The sequence below is a fragment of the Equus przewalskii genome, chromosome 29 (genome assembly GCF_037783145.1).
Source record: "Equus przewalskii isolate Varuska chromosome 29, EquPr2, whole genome shotgun sequence".
Taxonomy (NCBI): domain Eukaryota; kingdom Metazoa; phylum Chordata; class Mammalia; order Perissodactyla; family Equidae; genus Equus; species Equus przewalskii.
Window position 1 is genome coordinate 41,233,548 of NC_091859.1, and position 20,164 is coordinate 41,253,711.

The following is a 20,164-nucleotide window of genomic DNA, read 5'->3' on the forward strand; positions in this document are numbered from 1 at the left end:
TGTTCACATGATCTACGCTTCCCCATCTTTTACTTTCTAGGTTTCTGGGTCCTTAAGTTTTGGGTATATCTCTTATAAACAGCATATAGCATTTTGAAAAATTATTCTGTCAATCTCTACCTTCTGACTGGAGAATTTGGTCCATTTAATTTTAGTCTAATTTCTGATATATCTGGTTTAAACCGATTATCTTACTAGGTGTTTTATTTGCCTAACCTCTGCTATGCTGCTTTTCCTCTCAGTTCTTGTCTTTTGGAATAGATTATGTTTTACTATTCCATCTTTGCCCCCTGTTAGTTTGAGCATTTGATTGTGGTTTTCCTAGAAATGTCAACACCTCTCCTTTACTTATTATGACAAAATGTTAATTGCTGCTTTTCCACTTTCTCAGGCAATACTGGGACCCAGGATCCTTTTCACTTCACTTACCACCTTCTTAACTCGCATGCTCCTGTGTTTGCGTATGTTAGTTCCATGTATATTGTAGGTTCCATAAGAATGTACACAGAATTCCTGTTTATTTAGACTTTTAACAAATTTTTTCAGAGATAATTTGTGTACTATAAAGTTCTCCTGTTTAAAGTGTACAATTCAACGTTTTTAAGTTTATTTACAGGGTTGTGCACCCACCACCATAATCGATTTTAGGACATTGGTATCATCCCTAAAAGATACCTTGTACGTTAGCAGTGGCTTCACTTTACCCCACCCACTCCCCCGCGTCCCTCCCCCAGCCCCCGGGAACCCACTCATCTTCTTTCTGTCTCTATAGATTTGCCTGCTTGGACATTTCATACAAATGGGCGCATACACCTGCTTCTTTCGTTAGCAGAATGCTTTCAAGGGCATCCACGCTATAGCAGCATCGGTCCTTCACTCCTTTTGCTGAGGATTTAGATTGCACTGTAAGGACAGACCACACTTTGTTTCTCTACTTGTCAGCAGACGGACGTTTGGGTTCCTTCGTCTTGGGGCTGTTACCAATAGTGCCACTGTGCACACTCGCGCACAGGTGTTTGTGTGGACACGTTTTCGTTTCTGTTGCGTGGACCTAGCAATGGAATTGCCCGGCTGTGTGGAAACTCCATTTAAGCGTTTGCGGAGCTGCCAGGCTGTCCCACAGTGACCGCACCACAGTGACCGCCACTTCACCCTCCCGCCAGCGCTGTGTGAGGGCCCTGACTCCACGTCCTCACCAGCACTTGTCACTGCCTGTCTTTTTGATGACAGCGTTCTGGGGGGTGTGAAGGGGATCTCACTGTGGTTATCAGGAAATAATCAGGAAAAGAGGAGTAAATCAATGAAATTAAAAAACGGTACTTTGCAAAGATTAGTAAAATTGATAAACCTCTAATGAGAATGATCAAAAAAAAAAAAAAAAGAAAAGACACAAACTGCCAATGTTACGCAATGAAAGAGGACAAACACTCAAGATCCTTCAGACTCAAAAAGATAATAAAGGAATGTTATGAGGAGCTTCATGTAAACAAATTTGCTAACTTTGATAAAAGGGACAAATGCCTTGAAAGACACCCGGTACCAAAGCTCACGGAGGAGAAGCAGATGGCTGGTTAGAGCCATCAATCCACTAAAGAAACCGAGCGCGCTGTCAACGCCTCACGACGGAGAAAACGCTGGGCCTGGGTGGGTCCACTTAAATTTTCCATCAAACAGTTAAGGAATAAATAATCTAATCTTGCCCAAACTCTTTCAGAAAATAGAGAGGGGGAGAGCTCCCAAGCTGTTTTATGAGGTGAGCGTAACCCTAAGAACAAACACATTGCAGAAAAGAAATGACAGCTCGATCTCCCCCTGATAATAAACACAAAAGATGCTTAAAGTATTAGCAAATTGAATGCGACATTTTACAGAAGGGATAATTCTCACTATCCATCCTGAGGATGCAGGGTTGGTTTATCATTTGATAAACAGTCAGTTTAATTCACCATGTTAACAGAATAAAAGAAAAAATATGATTGCTTAAATTGTAGAAAAAGTGTTTAACAAAATTCAACATCCCTTCCTGATTTAAAAAAAAAAAAACTCACACAAATTAGGGTGCGATGGAAGTTCCATGAACCTGATCAAGGGCAAGTGTGAGAAACCCGCCACTTAGCATCCAGCTTAATGGTGAAATATCAACCACGCGCCCCAAAGATCAGCGATGAGGCCAGGCGCTCGCTCCCATGACTCCCGCGTCACACTGTCCTACAGGCCCCGACAGCACACAAAGGACAGAAAGAGAAATCAAAGGCATATAGAGTGAAAAGACAGACATGAACTCTATTCACAGACAACATGACTGTGTATGTAGAAAATCCTAAGCGTCTGGGAAATAACTACTAGGACCAATATGTGACTTCAGCAAAGTCACAGAATAAAAGCAAATATAAAAGTTAGTTTGGGTTTTACACAACAAACAATTGCAAAATGGAATTTAAAAAAATTCCATTTACAACAGCATCAAGCAGCTTAAAATCCTCAGGAATACACTCACAAAAGATGTGAAAGGCTGCTAACTAAACACCACAGAACTGCTGAGGAAAATTACAGTCTTAAATGGTGAGAGAGAAACCACATTCACGCCTCGGAAGACTCAACATTATGAACATGTCCGCTCTCAACCGCTTTAATCTGTAAATTCAATTCCTTCCCAATTGTAGCCCCAGCAGGCTTTTTAAACAGAAATTGATGAAATGATTCTAAAATTTATATGGAATTGCAAAGGACCTAAACTATATCTATGATAATAAAAATGCTCCATTGAGCATTTCAAATGTGGTTATTGTACCAGAGGAGCTAAATCTTGAGTTTCACTGCGTTTTAATAAATTTAAATAGTCACACGTGTGTAGTGACTCACTGAACAGCACAGCGCGGATCCGGAGGCTCTGAAGCAATCTGGAAATGGAAGAACGTAATTGCGGGATTTACGTCCCCGAGTTTGAAGCTGACTTCCAAGTCCCAGCAATCAGGACAGCCTGGTGCCGGCGTGTGAGCAGACGAATGGATTGGTGCAGCAGAATGCAGAGTCCAGAAGTAGACAGACTATATTTGGTCACTTGATTTAGACAGAGTCGTCAAAGCAAGCCAATGGAGGAACAGAAAGTCTTTCAACGAGTGGTTCTGAGACGGTTGGAGACATAAACGGGAAAAAACAAATTTCAACCCCATCTCATGTCATCCACAAAATTTTGAGATGAATCAGAGACCTACATGCAAAAGTTAAAACTATAATTTTTAAGAAGGCAATTACAGAATATCTTCATGTCCTGGAGATTGACAAAAGTATTTAGGACCAGGGAGGAGCAGTGGGGAAATTTCTGGGCGGTGATGTCCTTTATCTTGATAGGGGCTGGGGGGATGACGGTGTACGCATTTTTCAAAAATCGCCAAATGACCTATGTAAGACTGATGACTTTACTGTATGTGGATGAATCCCCGTCCCCTAATCAAAAAAGAATTGCAAACAAACGTTGAAGTCCAGTGAGCGATATGCACGCTGAAGTGCTCAGGGGTGCAGAATCCTAATAGCTTTAACTTCGTTTGCTGGTGTTAAAAGTAAGATGTGTTAAAGATGGGTAGAAGGTTGGATGGATATGCGATTAAAGCAAATGTAGTAAAAGGTTAATTGTGGAATCTAGCTGGTGGATCTATGGCTGTTTCCTACGCAGTTTTTTTCAACTTTTATGTATGTTTGAAATTTTTCATAAAATTTTGGGGAAAAAAAAGAAGATATATTAATGGCTAGGGAAAAAAATGCTCAGTGTCATTAGAAACCAGGGAAACATAAAATAAAACCACCGCAGATGCTCCCACGCCCACCAGAGTGGCTGAAATTCACATGACAGACGAGCCCGGGGGAAGACGGGACGTGGAGCAACGCGACCCACACGCAGCTGAGTCGAACGGAAGACGGGGTGACCGCTTTGGAAAGCAGTCTGGCAGTTCCTTATAAAATTATCCCCCTTACCTAGGACCCAGCGATTCAGCTCCTAGGCTCTCACCCAAGAGAAACGCAGACATACGTGCGCAGAGGACTTCCACGGGGATGCTCACAGCAACTTTATTCACACGTCTTCAAGCCGGAAACAGCCTCGATGTCCATCGACGGGTGAATGCTGAACAGCTAGCGTCTGTCTGCAGAAGGGAGCATTACTCAGCAGTGAGAGGTGACGAACTACTCAGACACGCACCAATGTGGACGAATCTCAAAGACACCAGACTGAGCAAAAGACGCCCAAACACCAGGGAGCACACGCTCTGTGATTCCATTTCCGCGACGCTCCAGAACAGTCGAAGCTAAACTAGGGGCACAGAAATTAAGACCGCAGATGCCCGGTAGGGGTGGAGAGCCATCAACCGGCAGAAGGCACGGGGACGTTTTTGAAGCGATGGAAACGTTCCACCTTTTGACTCCAGCGGTGGTTACCAGGGTGCGTACCTTTGTCAAAACACGTCGGAGAATGTACTTAAGTTCGTGCACTTCTCTGCGTGTAAATTACATCTTGATTTTTTAAAAATGAATATGTAATCTCTGTGTCACCATCCAGGAAGAACAGCTACATAAGTTATACACGCCCATGTAATGAATATTATGAAATCGTCAGCTTATTTTCAAAGAACATTTCAAATAACATGGTAAAATGTGTATCATATTAAGCCAGTTTTATGAAGGACATAAAATTGTATATTCAGTGTAATCCCAAAACTGAAAAAACTAACCATTTCCTTGAGTCTAAGACACTACCGATTTTAAGACTAAACATGGATTTTAATAACTTTTCCCTCTCAGGACCACAGCCAAGGTGGAGTCTCAGCCCCCTTCACTTCCCTCGGCCTCTGCTCGGGGGTCCCGCCCTCGGAGAGGCCTTGCTGCCCCGTCCGCCCTCCTGCCGTTATGTGACGCACACGCGCGCTCGTCGTCCTTCTTGCCCCTCGAGGGTGGGTGTTCCACGAGGGCGGGGTCTGCGTCTTGCTCGCGTCACATCGGCAGCTTCTAGAACAGCGCCTGGCCCACAGCAGGTGCACAGTCAGTGTGCATTACGGTGGCCGTTTTTCCCGTGTGGGTTCCACAAGCTTCTTCTAAACGGCCCTGGCAGCCGGCGTGCCGAGGCTGCCGCACTCCGACATGGGTTTTCATGCCCTAAAAGCTCCTTTAGGTTTCCCAACACCAGCGTTTTCTCTGCTTTCCCTCTTTCACTGTTTCATAGCTTTGTGGGGTTTCATAATTTGAGTGAATTATGTGTTCCTGGTTTATTGAGGATCTCAACTTGTTAGGGATATAAATAGAAGTGGTTTGATTTCTTCCAAACTCCAATCCAGTGGGGTCTGTGGACCCCTTTCCATTAGGTCGGAGGTCTCGCAATGACACCTTGGCCAGATTCCAAGGGTGTCTTGTCATTTTTGTCTGTAGAAGGGTCTCTTGGGGTTTAAGAGTAAGCCCTGTTTACTTCTAGAGAACGTTCGGCTCAAGCACAATCCGGGGCCTGTCTCCTGCCCTCCCTCTGAGCTTGTCAGAGCTCACTGTGGGCCTGGTGGTCTGGAGGGGCTGGGGAGACTTTCTATCCAGGCCGCGCTGATCCGCGTGTCGGGGCAGCTCCTGGGAAGAGGGCCCAGGGCCCCCGCCAGGCCACAGCCGCCCCGCGTCCCCATTCAGCGCTGGGTGCAAGCAGAGCCTCACGCCTAGGGCCGCCTCGCCGGCTCCCTGCCCCACCCACCCACCTCTGCGGGCTGACCCCCCTGGGGGCCGTCACGCTTGCGCTCCCATGCATGCTTTCTTGTGTGCCCCAGCCTGTGGTGACCCTGGCTCGCCCCTAAACAGGCCCCCTTGGTGCATGGCTCTGCCGTCTTCACCAGGTGGTCTCCGAGGTCACCCTGACCGTTAGCAGCGATGGAACTGGCGGTCGGGGAGGGCGTGGAGGATCCCGCTCGTCTGCATCCCGCAGTTGGAAATCCGTCGTTTAGCCACATCTGGTGGGAAGGAGGCTGGGAAATACAGCCTGGCCTTTGGCCCAGGAAGAAGAGAAAATGGGTTGGTAAAGGACCAGCCAGACTCTGCAAACTTTTGGTTCTGGTTGAAGGACAGGCCTAAGAAATCCCTTCAGGTGTGACCGCTGACGGCTTGTCACAGCGGTGCCAGTTCAGGATACAGCTTATTCACTGCCTTTCACTCTCGTTTGTGGGTCTTGGCCACAACGGGAAGAGCCCAGCCCAATGTCCTGCTGCAGTGCAGACCTAGACACTGCATAACTTTTCTTGAGGTGGGTGGTGGCTTTAGCTGAGGTCCCGAGATGGCCGTTGGAGACTCATGGGCAAGTCACATGAGCCTCTCCTGTCTTTGAAATGCTCAGATACGAGCTGAGAGAGCCGGCAGTTTCAATGGGTTTGAATTGTGGTGCTTGGTGTGTGACCAGCAGCTTTCTGGGGACACAACACTGCTTGGAATCCAGAAGACTCCACAGCTACATTCAGGAGTTCTGGAACCCAGGGAAGGACGCTTGACAGAGGAGAGGTGGTAAAGCCTGGTGCAAGAGGGCGGAGGCCACAGAGCTAAGTTTGTGGTGCGGGGGTTGACCATCGCCCGGGGGTACAGGGGAGGCCATCGGAAGGGAGCCAGGAGCGTCGGCCAGCTTCCCAACCCCGAGAGGCCGCCCAGTGGGGTGAGGAGATCCCGGCAGCAGAGGCTGAGGTTACATGAATAACCGGGGCCAGGAATGGAAGAGCAGCCCTGGAACCAGCCACAGGCGACCCTGATGGGTTCCCAGCAGCACCTGACACAGAGCAATAAGCAGACAGAGCAGCACGGCCCAACCGCCAGGGCTCCAGAGGCAGACCGCATGCGCGCTCACCGGGTGCGGCCACCAGCACGGGCCTGAGTGTGATTCTGTTCCCTTCCTGTCCCAGGCCCCGCCCTCCCCAGCAGTAGGAAGACGAGTACAGAAGGGGCTCCTCCTGACCCCCCCAAATGCAGCACAGGAAGAAAATACGGTTACAAATACTAGACAGTGTGGATAATACTCTTATTTTCAAGAGATGAGATTATACAAAAATCCAAGAGAATCAGCTTTAAAACTTGTAAAAATATTGAGACTTCACCCTGATGGCAACCTAAAAAATAGTACAGTAATCACTATCTCTAATCCATGCCATGCATAACCCATTTGGAAAAAAAATATATGTTACATTTACAATAGGAAAAATGACATTTTTTTTTAAAAAGCCCCAATATGGATAAAACCACAAACTTCGTATGGGACATAAGATAGAAGTAAACGGGTGGAGAGGTATAACTTGTCCCCAGAGTGGATGACTGAGCATTGCAAAGAGGTCCATGGTTTTCAAAGAATTTCATAGGATTAATTACATTCTAATAAAAAATCTCACAATTTTGTTTAATTCTAAAGTCTACCTGGAATGATCCAAATTTGTAAGAAGGGGTGTGTGTCTACATGTGTGTATGTGTGTGTACGTGTGTGTGTGTGTACGTGTGTGTGTAATTGCAGGTAAAAACAGACTAGAAGGGAATACATAGGAACATTAACTGTGTTTCTCTGGGTGGCAGATATGCAGATTTTTATTCTTTACATCCTCTATATTTTTTAAAGTATATGATACATACACTATTGTATGTTATATGTATGCCATTCTAATCCAAATAAATCAATAAATGCTAAACAATTAAGTTCATCAGAAAAAAATTGAAGACTAGATGAAAAACTCGTGAGCTTGTACTGCGGTTGTGGGTGAACACGTGTGCAAAGCGGGTAGAGTCCACTCCTCGAGAAATCGGGGGTCGAGGGAGGGGTGGGTGCATGGGCACAGGGCAGGGGCCTAAACCTGAACCTGACGGGGGAGGAGCTAAGCCCCGGGAGGGGTCCCTTGGTGGGGGAGGGGGCTTGTGGGGGGAGCAGGGGCAGCGCGCCCTCCTTCGTCAGCTCCGGTTCTCCTTTCATGAGACTGCTCTGCCCGTCCCTCTGGTATGATTGGAACAGACCGACTTCCAGAGTCTTCTTCAGGTCGCACTGTTATCGCCGCCAGGACAGACTCTTCCTGTCTGCTGCTCTGCGGACTGATGGACGCCAGGCTCCCTTGGTCCCACGCGCTTTCCTTCTGGTGTCGTCTCCTGCAGGGGTCTCTCCTGCCTGGACTCTGGGCTGGGAAGCGCTCCCTGGGCAGTGGGTCCCTGCGGTTTCGGCCCCGGTCCTGGGGATAAACTGAGCCCACACTTAGAGCTCGATGTGGAGCTCCTGCCCGGCACAGCACGGCGACTCTGGGCCTGCTCGCGCACACATACGGGACGGCTCCCAGACCCACAGGAATGACCTGCTTTGGCCCTGGCCTTGGGTGGGCAGCCCGCTTCTGCCACAAACCAGGCCGGAGGGTGGAGATTCTGCAGGCCCTGCTTGCTGGCACACAGCCCATGGTGGCCAGTGACGCTTTCTTTTCAGTTTTGAGATATTTTCATTTCTGCTCCACTAGAAATTTCCTTTTATTATTTCCAAATGCTTCCAAACACACATCCTGTGCTTGTGTGTGTGTTTGCACACACGTGTGTGCAGGTGTGTGCGCATGCATGAGAGCGCGTGGATGCGTGCATGTGTGCGTGCGTGCGTGTGCACACACGTGTGTATGAGTGTGCATGTGTGTGTGACGGTGTTTCACTTCATGTGCCCAGAGCTGAAGAGGAAGGTTTCAGTACAAATTCAGTCACAACCCACAGAACGAGCTATCCTACGCTAGAGCCACAATCACAAGTAAAGGGGAGAAACCAGAAGGCCAGTGATCAGGAGGCAGGCTCTGGAGTCCAAGGACCAGGTTCAAGCCCCAGAAATGGCCCTACCAGCTGTGTGACACGGACAGGCGACTTACCCTCTCTATGCCTCTTTCCTCATCTGTCAAGTGGGGGTCATGAGACAATCCCTCCCTCGGGCTGCCGGGAGGATTCAGTGAGACAGATGCCACAGCAACGAACACGGCCCTGCCTCCAGAGGGGACACCCAGGATAGCCCAGCAACTCTGCTTCCCCTGAAAGTTGGGAGCAAGACGAGGGTGTCAGGCATCAGCAACAAATAACCTTGTTCAGGAAGTTCCAGAAACTGAAGTGAGAGGATGTAAATAAAAACTCTAGACAAAGGAGCAGACTGTCACAGGCCGCCCTGCCTGGGACACAGACTCTGAGATGAAGGTTTGCCTGCAGGAAGTCTGTCGGGAAGCGCTCTGGGGTCAACACCGGTGGGGAGCGAGGCAAGCAGGGTTGAGCGGAGGGAGTCTGCAGGAGGCCCTCGGTCAACGCCCCGGAGAGCTCTGGAGCTGGGAGGGCCCTGCAGCGCTGTCCCACGTCAACCAGTCCTGGGACGTGTGCTGCCACCATGCAGGAGGCACAGTCGTGGTTGAGGCAATGACTTTGTTTGAGAGCAAGTCTTGGAAGGAACTCAGCTGAGAGCTCCCGGTCACCAACACGCCCGGTGCTGGGGAAATGAGTGCTTCAGTCCTGGAAGGGGACCCGGGTGGCCACAGCGTCTGTTCCAGGAGCAGACATTTGTTGACTGGAGACGCTACCAATGTATGCAGAAACTCGGAGGAACCAACTGAAAAAACATTCCGACCACACCGTGCTCAGTGAAGCGGTCAGACAGAAACACAACATTCATCTTCCTGGGTGTCAGCGAGGACCTCTCAGAAAATGTAAAGGGGACTGGGGAGACTCCTGACGGCAGGAAAACCTTCCTAAGGAAACGTGCAGCTCCACGGATGATTATTGCAACACCACGTACGACAAAAATTGCAAAGCTGCATTCCCAAAAGAAAAGGATCCTTTGAGTCACAGGTGGCAGAACCAGAGGTGGAATATCATTCCTTTATAAACTGTATTTTCAAAGGCTATGTCATGACCTCGGTAAGTTCTCATCACATATTAAGTGGGGGGAAAAACCCAAAGAGGCTAACAAGGAGTACGTACGCTGTGATCTCATTTCGTACAAAAGAAAGGGAAATGGGGCACATGGACAGGTGTGGGGCTTGCTGGGGTTCCAGTTTTGCTTGGCAGATGGCCTGTACGACGTGGACCCCACACTCCCAGCTACTGTCTATTGTGCTGTCCTTCTGGTCAACCCCAAGCAGCTTCACGCCCAGGCCCTGGGCAGCTGCTGGGGACACGGATCAATCCATCGGCTCTGCCCCCAAGGAGCCCGCAGTCTGGAGGCAGAGACAAACAGAAGCTCAACACCAACACAAGACAGGCTTTTAATGAGTGTCCCCTGGGTGGGTGTGCGGATGTGGGAGCACAGCCTGCAGACCCCGACCGGCCTCGTTGTTCAGGAGGGTTTCTCAGAGGAGGAATGCCTGATCCTAAACACAGGACTAAGAGCACGGAGGGGAGGCAGGAAGAAAGACTGAAGAGGGTACAGTGGTGGGAACAGAGAGCCCGCCTGCCTGAGCCGTTGAGAAGCAGCATTGGAAGGCCTTGGAAAGCAGGTGTGGGATGAAGGAGGCAAGGCAAGGACGACACCCAGGTTCCTGGTCTGGGGGCGACGTGGACAGAGCCACCGCTCGCTGAGATAGACCCTCAGAGTCTTCAGAGCACAGGATGCAATCCCACCAGGTTGGGCACCTGGGAGCTCAGGGCAAGAGCAGAGTTCACGCAGTCACTGAGGATGCAGGCCCTGCTCCACCCAGGCTCCTGGTCTCCAGCCTCCAGCTGGGCCCCACACAGGGGCTGGTGGGGAGGTCAGAGCTCCGCACCTCCACAGCCAGGCACAGCGGGTGGCCGGGTCCCTGTAAACCTCTCAGGACCAGCCATCTGGGGACAGGCAACAGGTCACTCTGTGCCCTCTAGACTTTTCCATAGCAGAAGACACTGACTAGGCAACAGTCCAGCCAGCTGGGACGCACATCTTTACCCTGTTCCCAAACCTCCCACCAGTCAGAGAGAGATGGCAGGTGGAAACCCCAGAGGCAAGGCCTCCTGCCGGCAGGAAGTCAGGGCCGCCCCATCCTCCCATCTCCCGCCCGCACACAACGCCCAGAGCCATCAGGCCTTTCCGAGCCCCACGCCTGTCACCAGGATTGGGGAAAATCTTAGCATTCATTTTTTAAGTTCATCTGGGGATACAGATAAGAAGATCTGAAGGGGGAGAGCCCCACTAGATATGAGCACAAGCTCTAAGACCACAACTGTTAATAGAGGGAAGTCGTGGGGGCGGGGGGCAAGTAAACGGACGGACAGATAAAAGGAAAGTCAGCCTATGACAGATTCTCGAGTGTGATAACGGAAACAACACACATCAACGAGGGAGAGAATCCAATGTCTCATCTCAGGATATTTGTTTAAATATTTGGAAAAAAGTCCATTTAGAGCCTCACCTTACACTGTACGCCAAGTTAATTCCAGAAACAACTGCTGATCAGTTCCAGAGGGAAAAACAGACCTTAAGTCTAAAGCAATGAAAGAAACCACAAAGGAGCAGAGGGAGGGGGTCGCGGGACCACCTTGCTCGTCTCTCCTCGGACAGCGGGCCCTCCCAGGGGCTGCGAGGTAAGTGTCTGCGTGATAACACTGCGTAATAATTATTGCGTAATAATGCGCAACTGTCTTCGTGATAACACATTCTGAGCCTTTTCCGCTCTATCTCACGGGTGTACGTGGAATTTCTCAGCGGCCATGTGACGTGCGAGCTCACAAAGGATCATGTGCAGAAGCCGGTCTGGGACTCCAGCTGTCTTCTGTTAAACTAGACGTCAAATTTGCAAAAATGTTACCACCACTTTTCTCGCTAAATTTTTTGTTTTGGAAAACAGAGTTTTCATGAAAATATTCTATTTATGCTGACATGTAATGAGTTTATTTTCAAAATAACATTTTAAAACATTCTCTATTTTAATTTATAATATGGTAAACATTTATAAAACCCACATAGGCAGAAGCTCTTTGGGGCTCTCAATGATTTGTAACAAAGGTACAGAGGGATTCGGAGACCAAAGGCTGGAGGGCGGCTCCAGTCCCTCAGCCGTCCAGCAGAGCCTGTGGCGGCCGCCCATGGGCCCCAGCACCAGCACACCCGCTGGAGCTACCATCTGACAGATGTGTGCCAGGCACTCGCCACAGGTGCAATGACACAGCCGCGAACAGGAAGGACAGAGATGTGCCACCTCGTGTCACGGCCTCGTGGGCACAGTGCCCAGTGGGGAACAGATCAGCTACGTACGAGTCAAAGTTTCAGTAAGTTAAAACACACATAAAAAAGTAAAAGCTGGAAACGTGCAGCAAATATGACACACGACAGGTTAATATCTTTAATATACAACGAGCTCATACAAATTTATCAGACCCCAGTAGATAAGAGCAAAGGACACCGACACCCACAAAAGAGGAAACACACTGCTTCACATGAAGATGTTCATCTCTGCTGGAAACCAAAGAAATGCAAACTGAAACTTGCTATTTTTTCATTATCAGATCAGCAAATACTTAGCGAGATGATAACACTCAGTGCTGGCAAGATGGTAAAACGGGCACATCTGTCTTTGCTGGTGGCAGTGTAAGTGGATACAAAGGTTTCTGGAAACCATTTCGTCAATAGGTAATAAGAGCCTCAAAGGTTTTCATATTCTTTAATTCAATAACCCCACCTCTGGGAATCCACCCTAAGGAAATAAAACTCGACATTGGGAAAAAGATTTGTGCACGAAGATATCCATCGATTTGTGACAGTGAGAAATGAGCAACAGCACTGGTGCCCACCACTGGCACGACTGCCGCAGGGGCACACAGCCATCCGAAGAACAGCCAGCCGCAACGGGGAGTGCCCGTGCTCTCGGTACAGGACTACAACTACGCTGGACTAAAAATAGAAGCCCTGATGGGGCGGGGCAGCCTGGAATGAGACACAGAAATATTAAGTTTTTACTTTTTTCTCTTTCTTCTTTATTTTCCAAAATTTCTATAATGTGTAGCTTTGCTTTGATGATGAAACGACCTGGTGGGTTGTGACTTGTTTACATAAAGGAGATAGTGACATCGCGGTGAGGACTGGGGTCCCTCCCATCTTCTCTATTGCGTGCGTGCTGTGTCAACCGCCACCATGCCCCGTGCTGGGACCCTGAGGGGCGACACGGGAGACCGCAGCTCGCTCACTCACAGTGCATGACCGACCTGCCCTAAACCCGTCTTCTCCCTACGCTGCAAGTTTCTGCTGTGTCCCCAACAGCCTGCTCTCCGCCTTCTTGCGGAGCCCCACCTGGGTCTTCACCTCTGAGCCCTGGACCTACCGCTTCCTGTGCAGGAGGCGACCTTGGTCATACAGCGCTGGAGGGAGACGGCAGGGACCTCCGCCAGGATCTCCCCCTTCCCACACAGAGCCCCACCTGGTAGCGTCCCAGCTGCTGCTGGCTCCCTTAAGGGAAGCTAAGTCCACGCCCACCCTCCCCACGTGTCTGTCCTCCTAGAGGCCTGACCACCTGGAGTGCGGCTCCAGTGGGGTCCTGTGGCCCCGACAGCAGAGGCTGGTGCATCAGGAAAGCCTCACCTGCCCTTGACGGGGTGTTTCTGCTCGTCTCATCGTTACTCACTCGTCACATATTCACCTGGGGCCCACGAAACGGGTCTTTGCCTTTCCCTAGACGTCACCGAAATGCTTCAGGACATTAAGTTAACGCCAAGGCCCCTCTGTTAGGCCAAGAAGCAGCACTTACTCTATTCTCACCTCCAACGACACCGTCAACAAGGAAGCTTACTTACCAGAGGGAGCGCCACACAGACCAGAGAGCAGTCACAATGGAGGCCATAGTGTCCACACCACGAAAACATAAGCTCCCCTCCCATGCACCATCAACACTGCCTGTCCCTTTTACAAAGCAACGCCTGTCCCCTTGGACGTAGAGAAGTTATAGCCCAAAATGTACAACAATGAAAGTTATACCCCCCACCTCCGTCTGCGTGCGACCCTCCCGGTCACATGGTCCGGCTCCGGGCTGCAGGAGCTTGATCCCATCCTCTGTGGCAGGGGACCAGGTGTCTTCCAGCAGAGCCACAGAGGGCGCCCAGTGTGGAGCTTCCCCCGAGGGCAGTGCAGGGCTACCCCGAGCCTCTCTCACATGCTCGTTTCCAACGTTGCAGGGAGCTGTCAAGGTCGCAGATGTGCAACAGCACCAGTCCTAAGGCCACGAACGCCAGCACCAACAGGTGGAACGCAGCCACATCACCGAGACAAATGAAGCGAGTGGCAGCCTCGACTGGGCACATCCCAGGCGCAAAGGGGTGGGCATGGCCGGCCCCGGCGGCTCTGGCCCTGGGACGAGCCGCACAGCTGAAAGGAGCGCCTAACACCACAAACACGGCAGGTCCCAAAACCACCCGGGCCGACCCAGGGCTGGCGGGTGGCAGATCCTGCCGTCCCATGCAGGGTCTCTGCCCTGGCTGGGCTGCACCCCACGGAAACCTTCAAGGTGTCTGTGACCCCCCACCGGCCTCCTTCTCCCCAGGTGCCACTGTACCCCTTCATCTGCAGGCAGACAGAAGACGACTGAGCACAGAGAAAGCAATCTGCACACCCCCCATCAGAGGTCCCACCCCCAGAATGGTGGCCCCACCGTGTGTCCTCCACATTCATGCTTAATGAGCACCATGGTCCCACCTGAACAGCCTCAGCTGGAATCCAGGGGGCCTGAAGCCTGTATTCAGGCAGTTGTTGAGCAGGGCAATTGGGCTAACAGAGTACAATGAGCAGGTGGCAGTGGTCCACGACCCCCAGCAACCACTGAATGCCCTTGACCTTGCGAGGCAGCAGTTGCTTCAGGAACGCAGTCACTTCCCAGCATCGTCAAAACTCTGAGGAAGAGGATGGGCCCCAGGACCCAAGCTCCGGGTATCCCAAGACACAGGTCTTTGGGTGGGCGCGGAGGCCGTGGTTCTCCAGTCAAGCCAGGACCACCCAGAGTGGGCAGGTGAAGCAGGGCAAGAGCGCCCATGCCCCGCGGTCCAGGCGGCCCCGTAACTGCGCTCCCTTTGGCACTAAAAGATGGCGGGGCGTCACTGCTCCAAAGGGCCTGGCCCAGTCTCACCAAGAAAGTGACCTCTGGGTGGGCCCCGCGAGGAGGCATGAGGCCACACACCCCCAGGAGGTACAGCTCTGTCCCTCAGAATTAGGACACGAGTGCCAGCTCTGCAGTGGCACCACATTAGGACCAAGGCAGTCCGCAGCCCTTCTCCTTTACAAATGTGCCAAGGCCCTGGGTGGGGTTGCCAGAGGCAGACACCACCTGCCTCAAGCGCTAATGCTGCGGCCCAGAGGAGCTGGCTCTCCAGCCGTCAGAGCCCAGGGCTTCTCGGACCAAGCCTGGAACCTGAGGGCCAGCCCAGATGTGGGGAGGCAGGCTCCATGGAGCTCCAGAGACGCAGAGACGGTGTGGGTGGCTGAAAGGGCAGAGGCGAAGGCCACACGTCACCTGAATGGAGAAGGGAATGAGGCTCAAGCTAGACGAGGCCCACCACCAAGGGACAAAGAGGGGGAGACTGCACACTGGCAGCTGGGGTGAGGCCCACTGGAGGTCCAGGGCAGCAAAGCGGGCCACGAGCGTCGCCCCCAGCCTGCAGTGGCCTGAGGCGTGGACGTGCAGGGACGTGCTGCCTGTCGGGCCTTGATGCAACTGCCCAGTGTCCACAGTCACAACGACCCTCTCTAGCAGGTGAGTTCCAGAGTCCCCCAAATTCCTGGTGCCATCGGAACACTGGCAGCTACAGCCAGGTGCTAATGGAGGTGCACGTTCCAGGGGCTCCTCCTGTTAGCTGCGATATCGGTCTTTCCCAGGGGCAGCAACGGCCATAATGACTGCGTGTTTATGTGCAGAGTGAACCTGCCCCCAGAAATGCTGGAACCACACCCCCAGCAGGGGTCACCTGGCTACTGACAGCAGGGACGAGGCCCCTGCCTGCAACGCTGGGCCCTGGCAGGGCAGGTGATCACTTATGGGCAGGAAGCCAGACCCTGCTCCAGGTACCCACACCAAGCCACCAGCCTGGCCAAAGCTGCTTCTGTCTGTCATCAGTGAGGTCACGGCAAGCAGGCAGGGAGCTGCTGTGGGGGCCAGCAGAGGGTGGAGTAGGAGCTGCCACGACCCTGGTCACGCCGGGAGAGGTCAGCCCCAGTGGTCCGCAGGGTGCCGTGGAGTCGCTGTGACCAAATAGCAGAGCTGTGGTCACCAGAGGAGCTGGGGCTGCAGGCAAGAGAGGGGAGACCTGCGCCGCGGTGCAGGTACGAAGCTGGTAGTACACTAGGAAGCAAGGTAACAGGGCGCCCAAGAGCCAGGAAGGAAGATCTCCTTAGGGAACAGGTGTGGAGAGGCTGGAAGGGACGTCTTCAAACAGCAGCGATGCTGTCGCACGCACGTTTCTTCTACGCAGCAGAGGGTGTATGCTACCTGGGTGGCTGCATATGCGACCAGGGTGGCGGCCGATTCTTAAAGGTTCCGCGCTCGGGTGGGCAGTGTGGGAGCTGGACTCGTCCCGCTGGAGGCGGGGTGCACGGGGCAGGGCCCGGTGCCCGTGGCGGCCAGCTGGCGGCACAGCATCTGCCGTTCACGCACAGCCCGATTCGAGGCAGAAGTCTTCCTGATTTGGGCGCGCCGTGCGTGCCGGAGAGGGGACTTGTAGGTTCGACGCAACTCGGCCAGGAAGCCCTGATAGTTGTTGCGCAAGGGGCTGTCAGGCTGCATGTGGGGGATGGCCCACTTCTCTGCCTCCCCCGTCAGCCGGGACACCAGGAACGCCACTCGCTCGGCCTCACCCGGGAAGCGGGAGGCCTGGAAGATCATAAACCTGTCCATCTGCATCAGGAACCCCGCCAGCTGGCCGGGGTCTCCGGAAAACGGTTCGGGCAGAGAGGTCGGAGGTGTGGTCATGGGTCGGCTCCCGTTGGAGGTGATGGCCGAGATGGGCGGCGTGATCTGCAGCGCCCCCGGAATCCGAGCCCGGGTGCGTAACAGGGTCAGCTCGGCCATCACGCTCTCCAGCATGTTGGTGAGATTGGCCTTTTCGGCCCGCAGGGTGGAGGCCTCCCGCCGGAGGGCAGAGTTGGTGAGGCGCAGGGAGGTCAGGGTGTCGATGACGTCATCTACCTGGGCACTGGCCGAGGCCGCAGGGGCCGGGGATTCGGCTTTGGAGGTCTGGGGTTGGACCATGTTGGCCAGAGGTCAGCCAAAGACTGAGACGGACGGGGCGCGAGGGGCGGGTATGGGAAGCCCCGAGCGGAGCACCTGCGATGCTGGAACCGGGGAGGCCCGAGCAGGGATCAGGGAGAGAGCGGGCTCCGAGGGGACCAGAGAGAGGGCAGCGCGGCCGGGGCAGCAGGCGGTGCAGGCCGCTGGGCCCCCGGACTCCGGGATGCGCTCCTCTATCGCGGCCCTCGCCAGGCCCAGGCGGCTGCGCGGGAGGCTGGATCGTCCCGGGCCCTGAAGGATTAAAAAAAAGGTTTTTACGAGGGTTTCGATCGCAGGAAGGGGCCGGGAGGAGGGGGACGCGGCGCGGGAGGCCGAGCTGGGGGTCAGGGGAGGGCGCCCACCGGGCAGAACAAAGGGCGGCCGCCCCCGCGACGGCGCCGGGCCCGGGGCGCGCGTGTACCTGGCTCTTCGCGCTGGCTCCGCGGCTCCGTCTGCCGCGCCGGCCGCCACCAAGATGGCCCGAGCGGGGGACGCGGCGGCCGATGCGTCACGGCGGCGGCGGCCCGCTGGAACTGCTTCCCGGTCAGGTCAGGCCGGCGGCGGGGGGCGGGCCGAGCGGGGCGGCGGCGGGGCCGGGGGCGCGGCGGGGCGGGGCGGACTCGCGCGGGCCCCGCCGGTTGCCATGGAGACGCCCGCTCCCGCGCGCGCGGCGGCCGACGTCCCGCCCCGGAAGTGGCGTGAGCTGCCCCGCCCCCTCCAGCGCAGCCCCGCCTCCCGGGCACCTGCTGCGCGTCCTTCCTCAGCAGCCAATCAGCGATGACCGTGGATACTGTTATGTTGTTATTTCGCGGGGCGCCTTCCTTGTTTTTCTGATTATTCCCAGCACTGCTTGCAACGCTCCTTTTGTATATATTGCAATTATTTTTTTAAAAGGAAGCTTGCTTTTCCTATTGTGACTGGAATACAAATTCAATGTAGTATATACTCGTAGCAAATTTTGGTGTCGCAAAAGTCTTAGGAAAAAACCCTTTAAATCACTCAGAGTCGGTCCACTTGGAGGGAGCACATAGTACTATTTCTATAGCTCCATCTAGTCATTTTTCTATGATATATCTTATCACAAAATATTAATTTTTGTACCTTACGAACTATTTTGTAACCTTAATGACACACTGAAATTTGAACATTTTCCTGTTAAAGATGCATGATTTTCAATTTTAAATTGCCTAGTGGTACACTAAAATCGTGTACCGCAATTCATTTAACCATGCTCCTTTTGATAAATCTCTACCACATTTTCCATGTGCAAGTTTTATAAACCACACTTATATATAAATCCCAGCCCCTGTCTATGCTGTATTCTCCGGGGTACACGCCAAGGAGTGGAACTACTGGGCCAAAGAGTGTGAACTATTCGGACTTAGGATCTGGATGGCTTTCCTGCTTGACCTTGCTGAGCTGCTTCTGAAAGGTCGGTTCTAGGCTGAGGCATGGCTGGAAAGAGAGGACACCCACCACCATGCCAGTCTTTGCAGGACATGGTCTTCAAGGAGACTGAACCGTTGGCAGCCACCTGTGCTCCTCAGGTAGGCCTCTGACAGAGTCCGGTTCACTCATGCCTCATATCACTGGTGCAGCCCCAAACTGCTGGGGTGGGGAGGGAATGTCAAAGGGGGAGGAGGGTTGAGTACACAGACAGAGAAAGAAAGTGAAAGACTGATTTTTACCCAAAAATGAGCCTAAAAATAAAAACTCTGAAGCCCATGAAAACATCTAATGCTAAGAATAATGGCCAACAAAATCAATTATCATAATATGAATTAACTCCAGATGAAATTAAAATAATAGAACAGTCTGAAAAAAGACTTTAAAGTAAGCATATTTAGCATCCTCTTTGCAAACAAGGAAGGAATAACATTTGTGAAAAGAACAGATGTTGTGGGTGGGGGAGAGGGGAGGCAGAAATGGAACAAGATGAGGTGGCCGTGGAGAAGTCCGTTTTGAAAGGAGGTATAGTCACCTTCCACTTCCAGGAAGATGGGGTAGGTTTACTCTTCTCTATTCTTTCAACAAATCACAACTGAGAAAAATCAAATGACTCTACAAGGTGGAGAGAAAAAGGCAGACTGGCTGGGTGGCTCAGGGCCCAAGGAATGACAGAGTGGTGGGTTTGCTGGGTATCCTTTTGCATCATATCTCTCAAACTTAGAGCTTAAGAAGCTGGCAACCTGGCATTGCCAATGGGTGCAGACCAAACAGCTTCCCCAAAAGGCCTGCTCTCTCAAGCCACAGAGCCAGGAAAGGGACAGGCTAAGAAGACAGAAAACTTTTAGACAGTAACCACTCTACTCCCACCAAACACTGCAGGAAAATTGATAGCCCCACCACCACCTGTGCCAGCAAAGGCTGAGTAGGGAGCCTAGACTTCCACCCTTGCCAAGCTAAAATGAGGTGCCCCCCCCCCCGCTCCCCAGCTGGAGTGGTATCAGAGAAGGCCAAAAACTTCTCAAGTTTGATGAAATGCATTAAGCTGCACATCCAAGAAGCCCAACAAACTCCAGGTAGGATAAACTCAAACACCTAGACATGTCATAAGTGAACTCTCGAAAGTCAAAGACAAAGAGAGACTCTTGAAAGCAGCAAGAGAGAAGCAAGTGATCCTGGGTAAGGTGTTGTCAATAAAATTAACAGCTGGTTTCTCACAGCATAAATGTATTTCTGTTTGTAACTCTTATTTCTCCTGTCTTATTTAAAAGACAACTGCATAAAGCAATACTTAGAAATCTATATTGATGAGCGTACAAAAAAAAGTAATTTGCATGACAATAATAGCACAAAGGAGGTTGGGAGGAGATGGAGATATTTAGCAGCAAAGTTTGCTAAACTATCGAAATTAAGTTGGTATTAATCCAAACTAGATTTTTATAAGTTAAGATGTTAATTGTAATCCTCAGGGCAACCATTAAGAATATAACTCAAAAAATATGTAAAAGAAATGACAAGGGAATTAA

General features: G+C 51.9%; 1 protein-coding gene across 1 annotated transcript; it reads right to left on the reverse strand.

The window, feature by feature from the left end:
• Window positions 1-12,270: 12,270 nt before the first annotated feature.
• Window positions 12,271-17,886, reverse strand: RTL6 (retrotransposon Gag like 6). Its single transcript, XM_070600596.1, has 2 exons — window positions 17,614-17,886; window positions 12,271-17,444 (listed from the first exon to the last, which is right to left on the reverse strand). The coding sequence occupies exon 2, from the start codon at window positions 17,172-17,174 to the stop codon at window positions 16,455-16,457; it is 720 nt and encodes a 239-aa protein (XP_070456697.1). The 5' UTR covers window positions 17,175-17,444; window positions 17,614-17,886; the 3' UTR covers window positions 12,271-16,454.
• Window positions 17,887-20,164: the final 2,278 nt, after the last annotated feature.

Coding starts and splice junctions, on each gene's coding strand:
- RTL6 (XM_070600596.1), bottom strand. CDS start 17,174: ATGGTCCAACCCCAGACCTCCAAAGCCGAATCCCCGGCCCCTGCGGCC.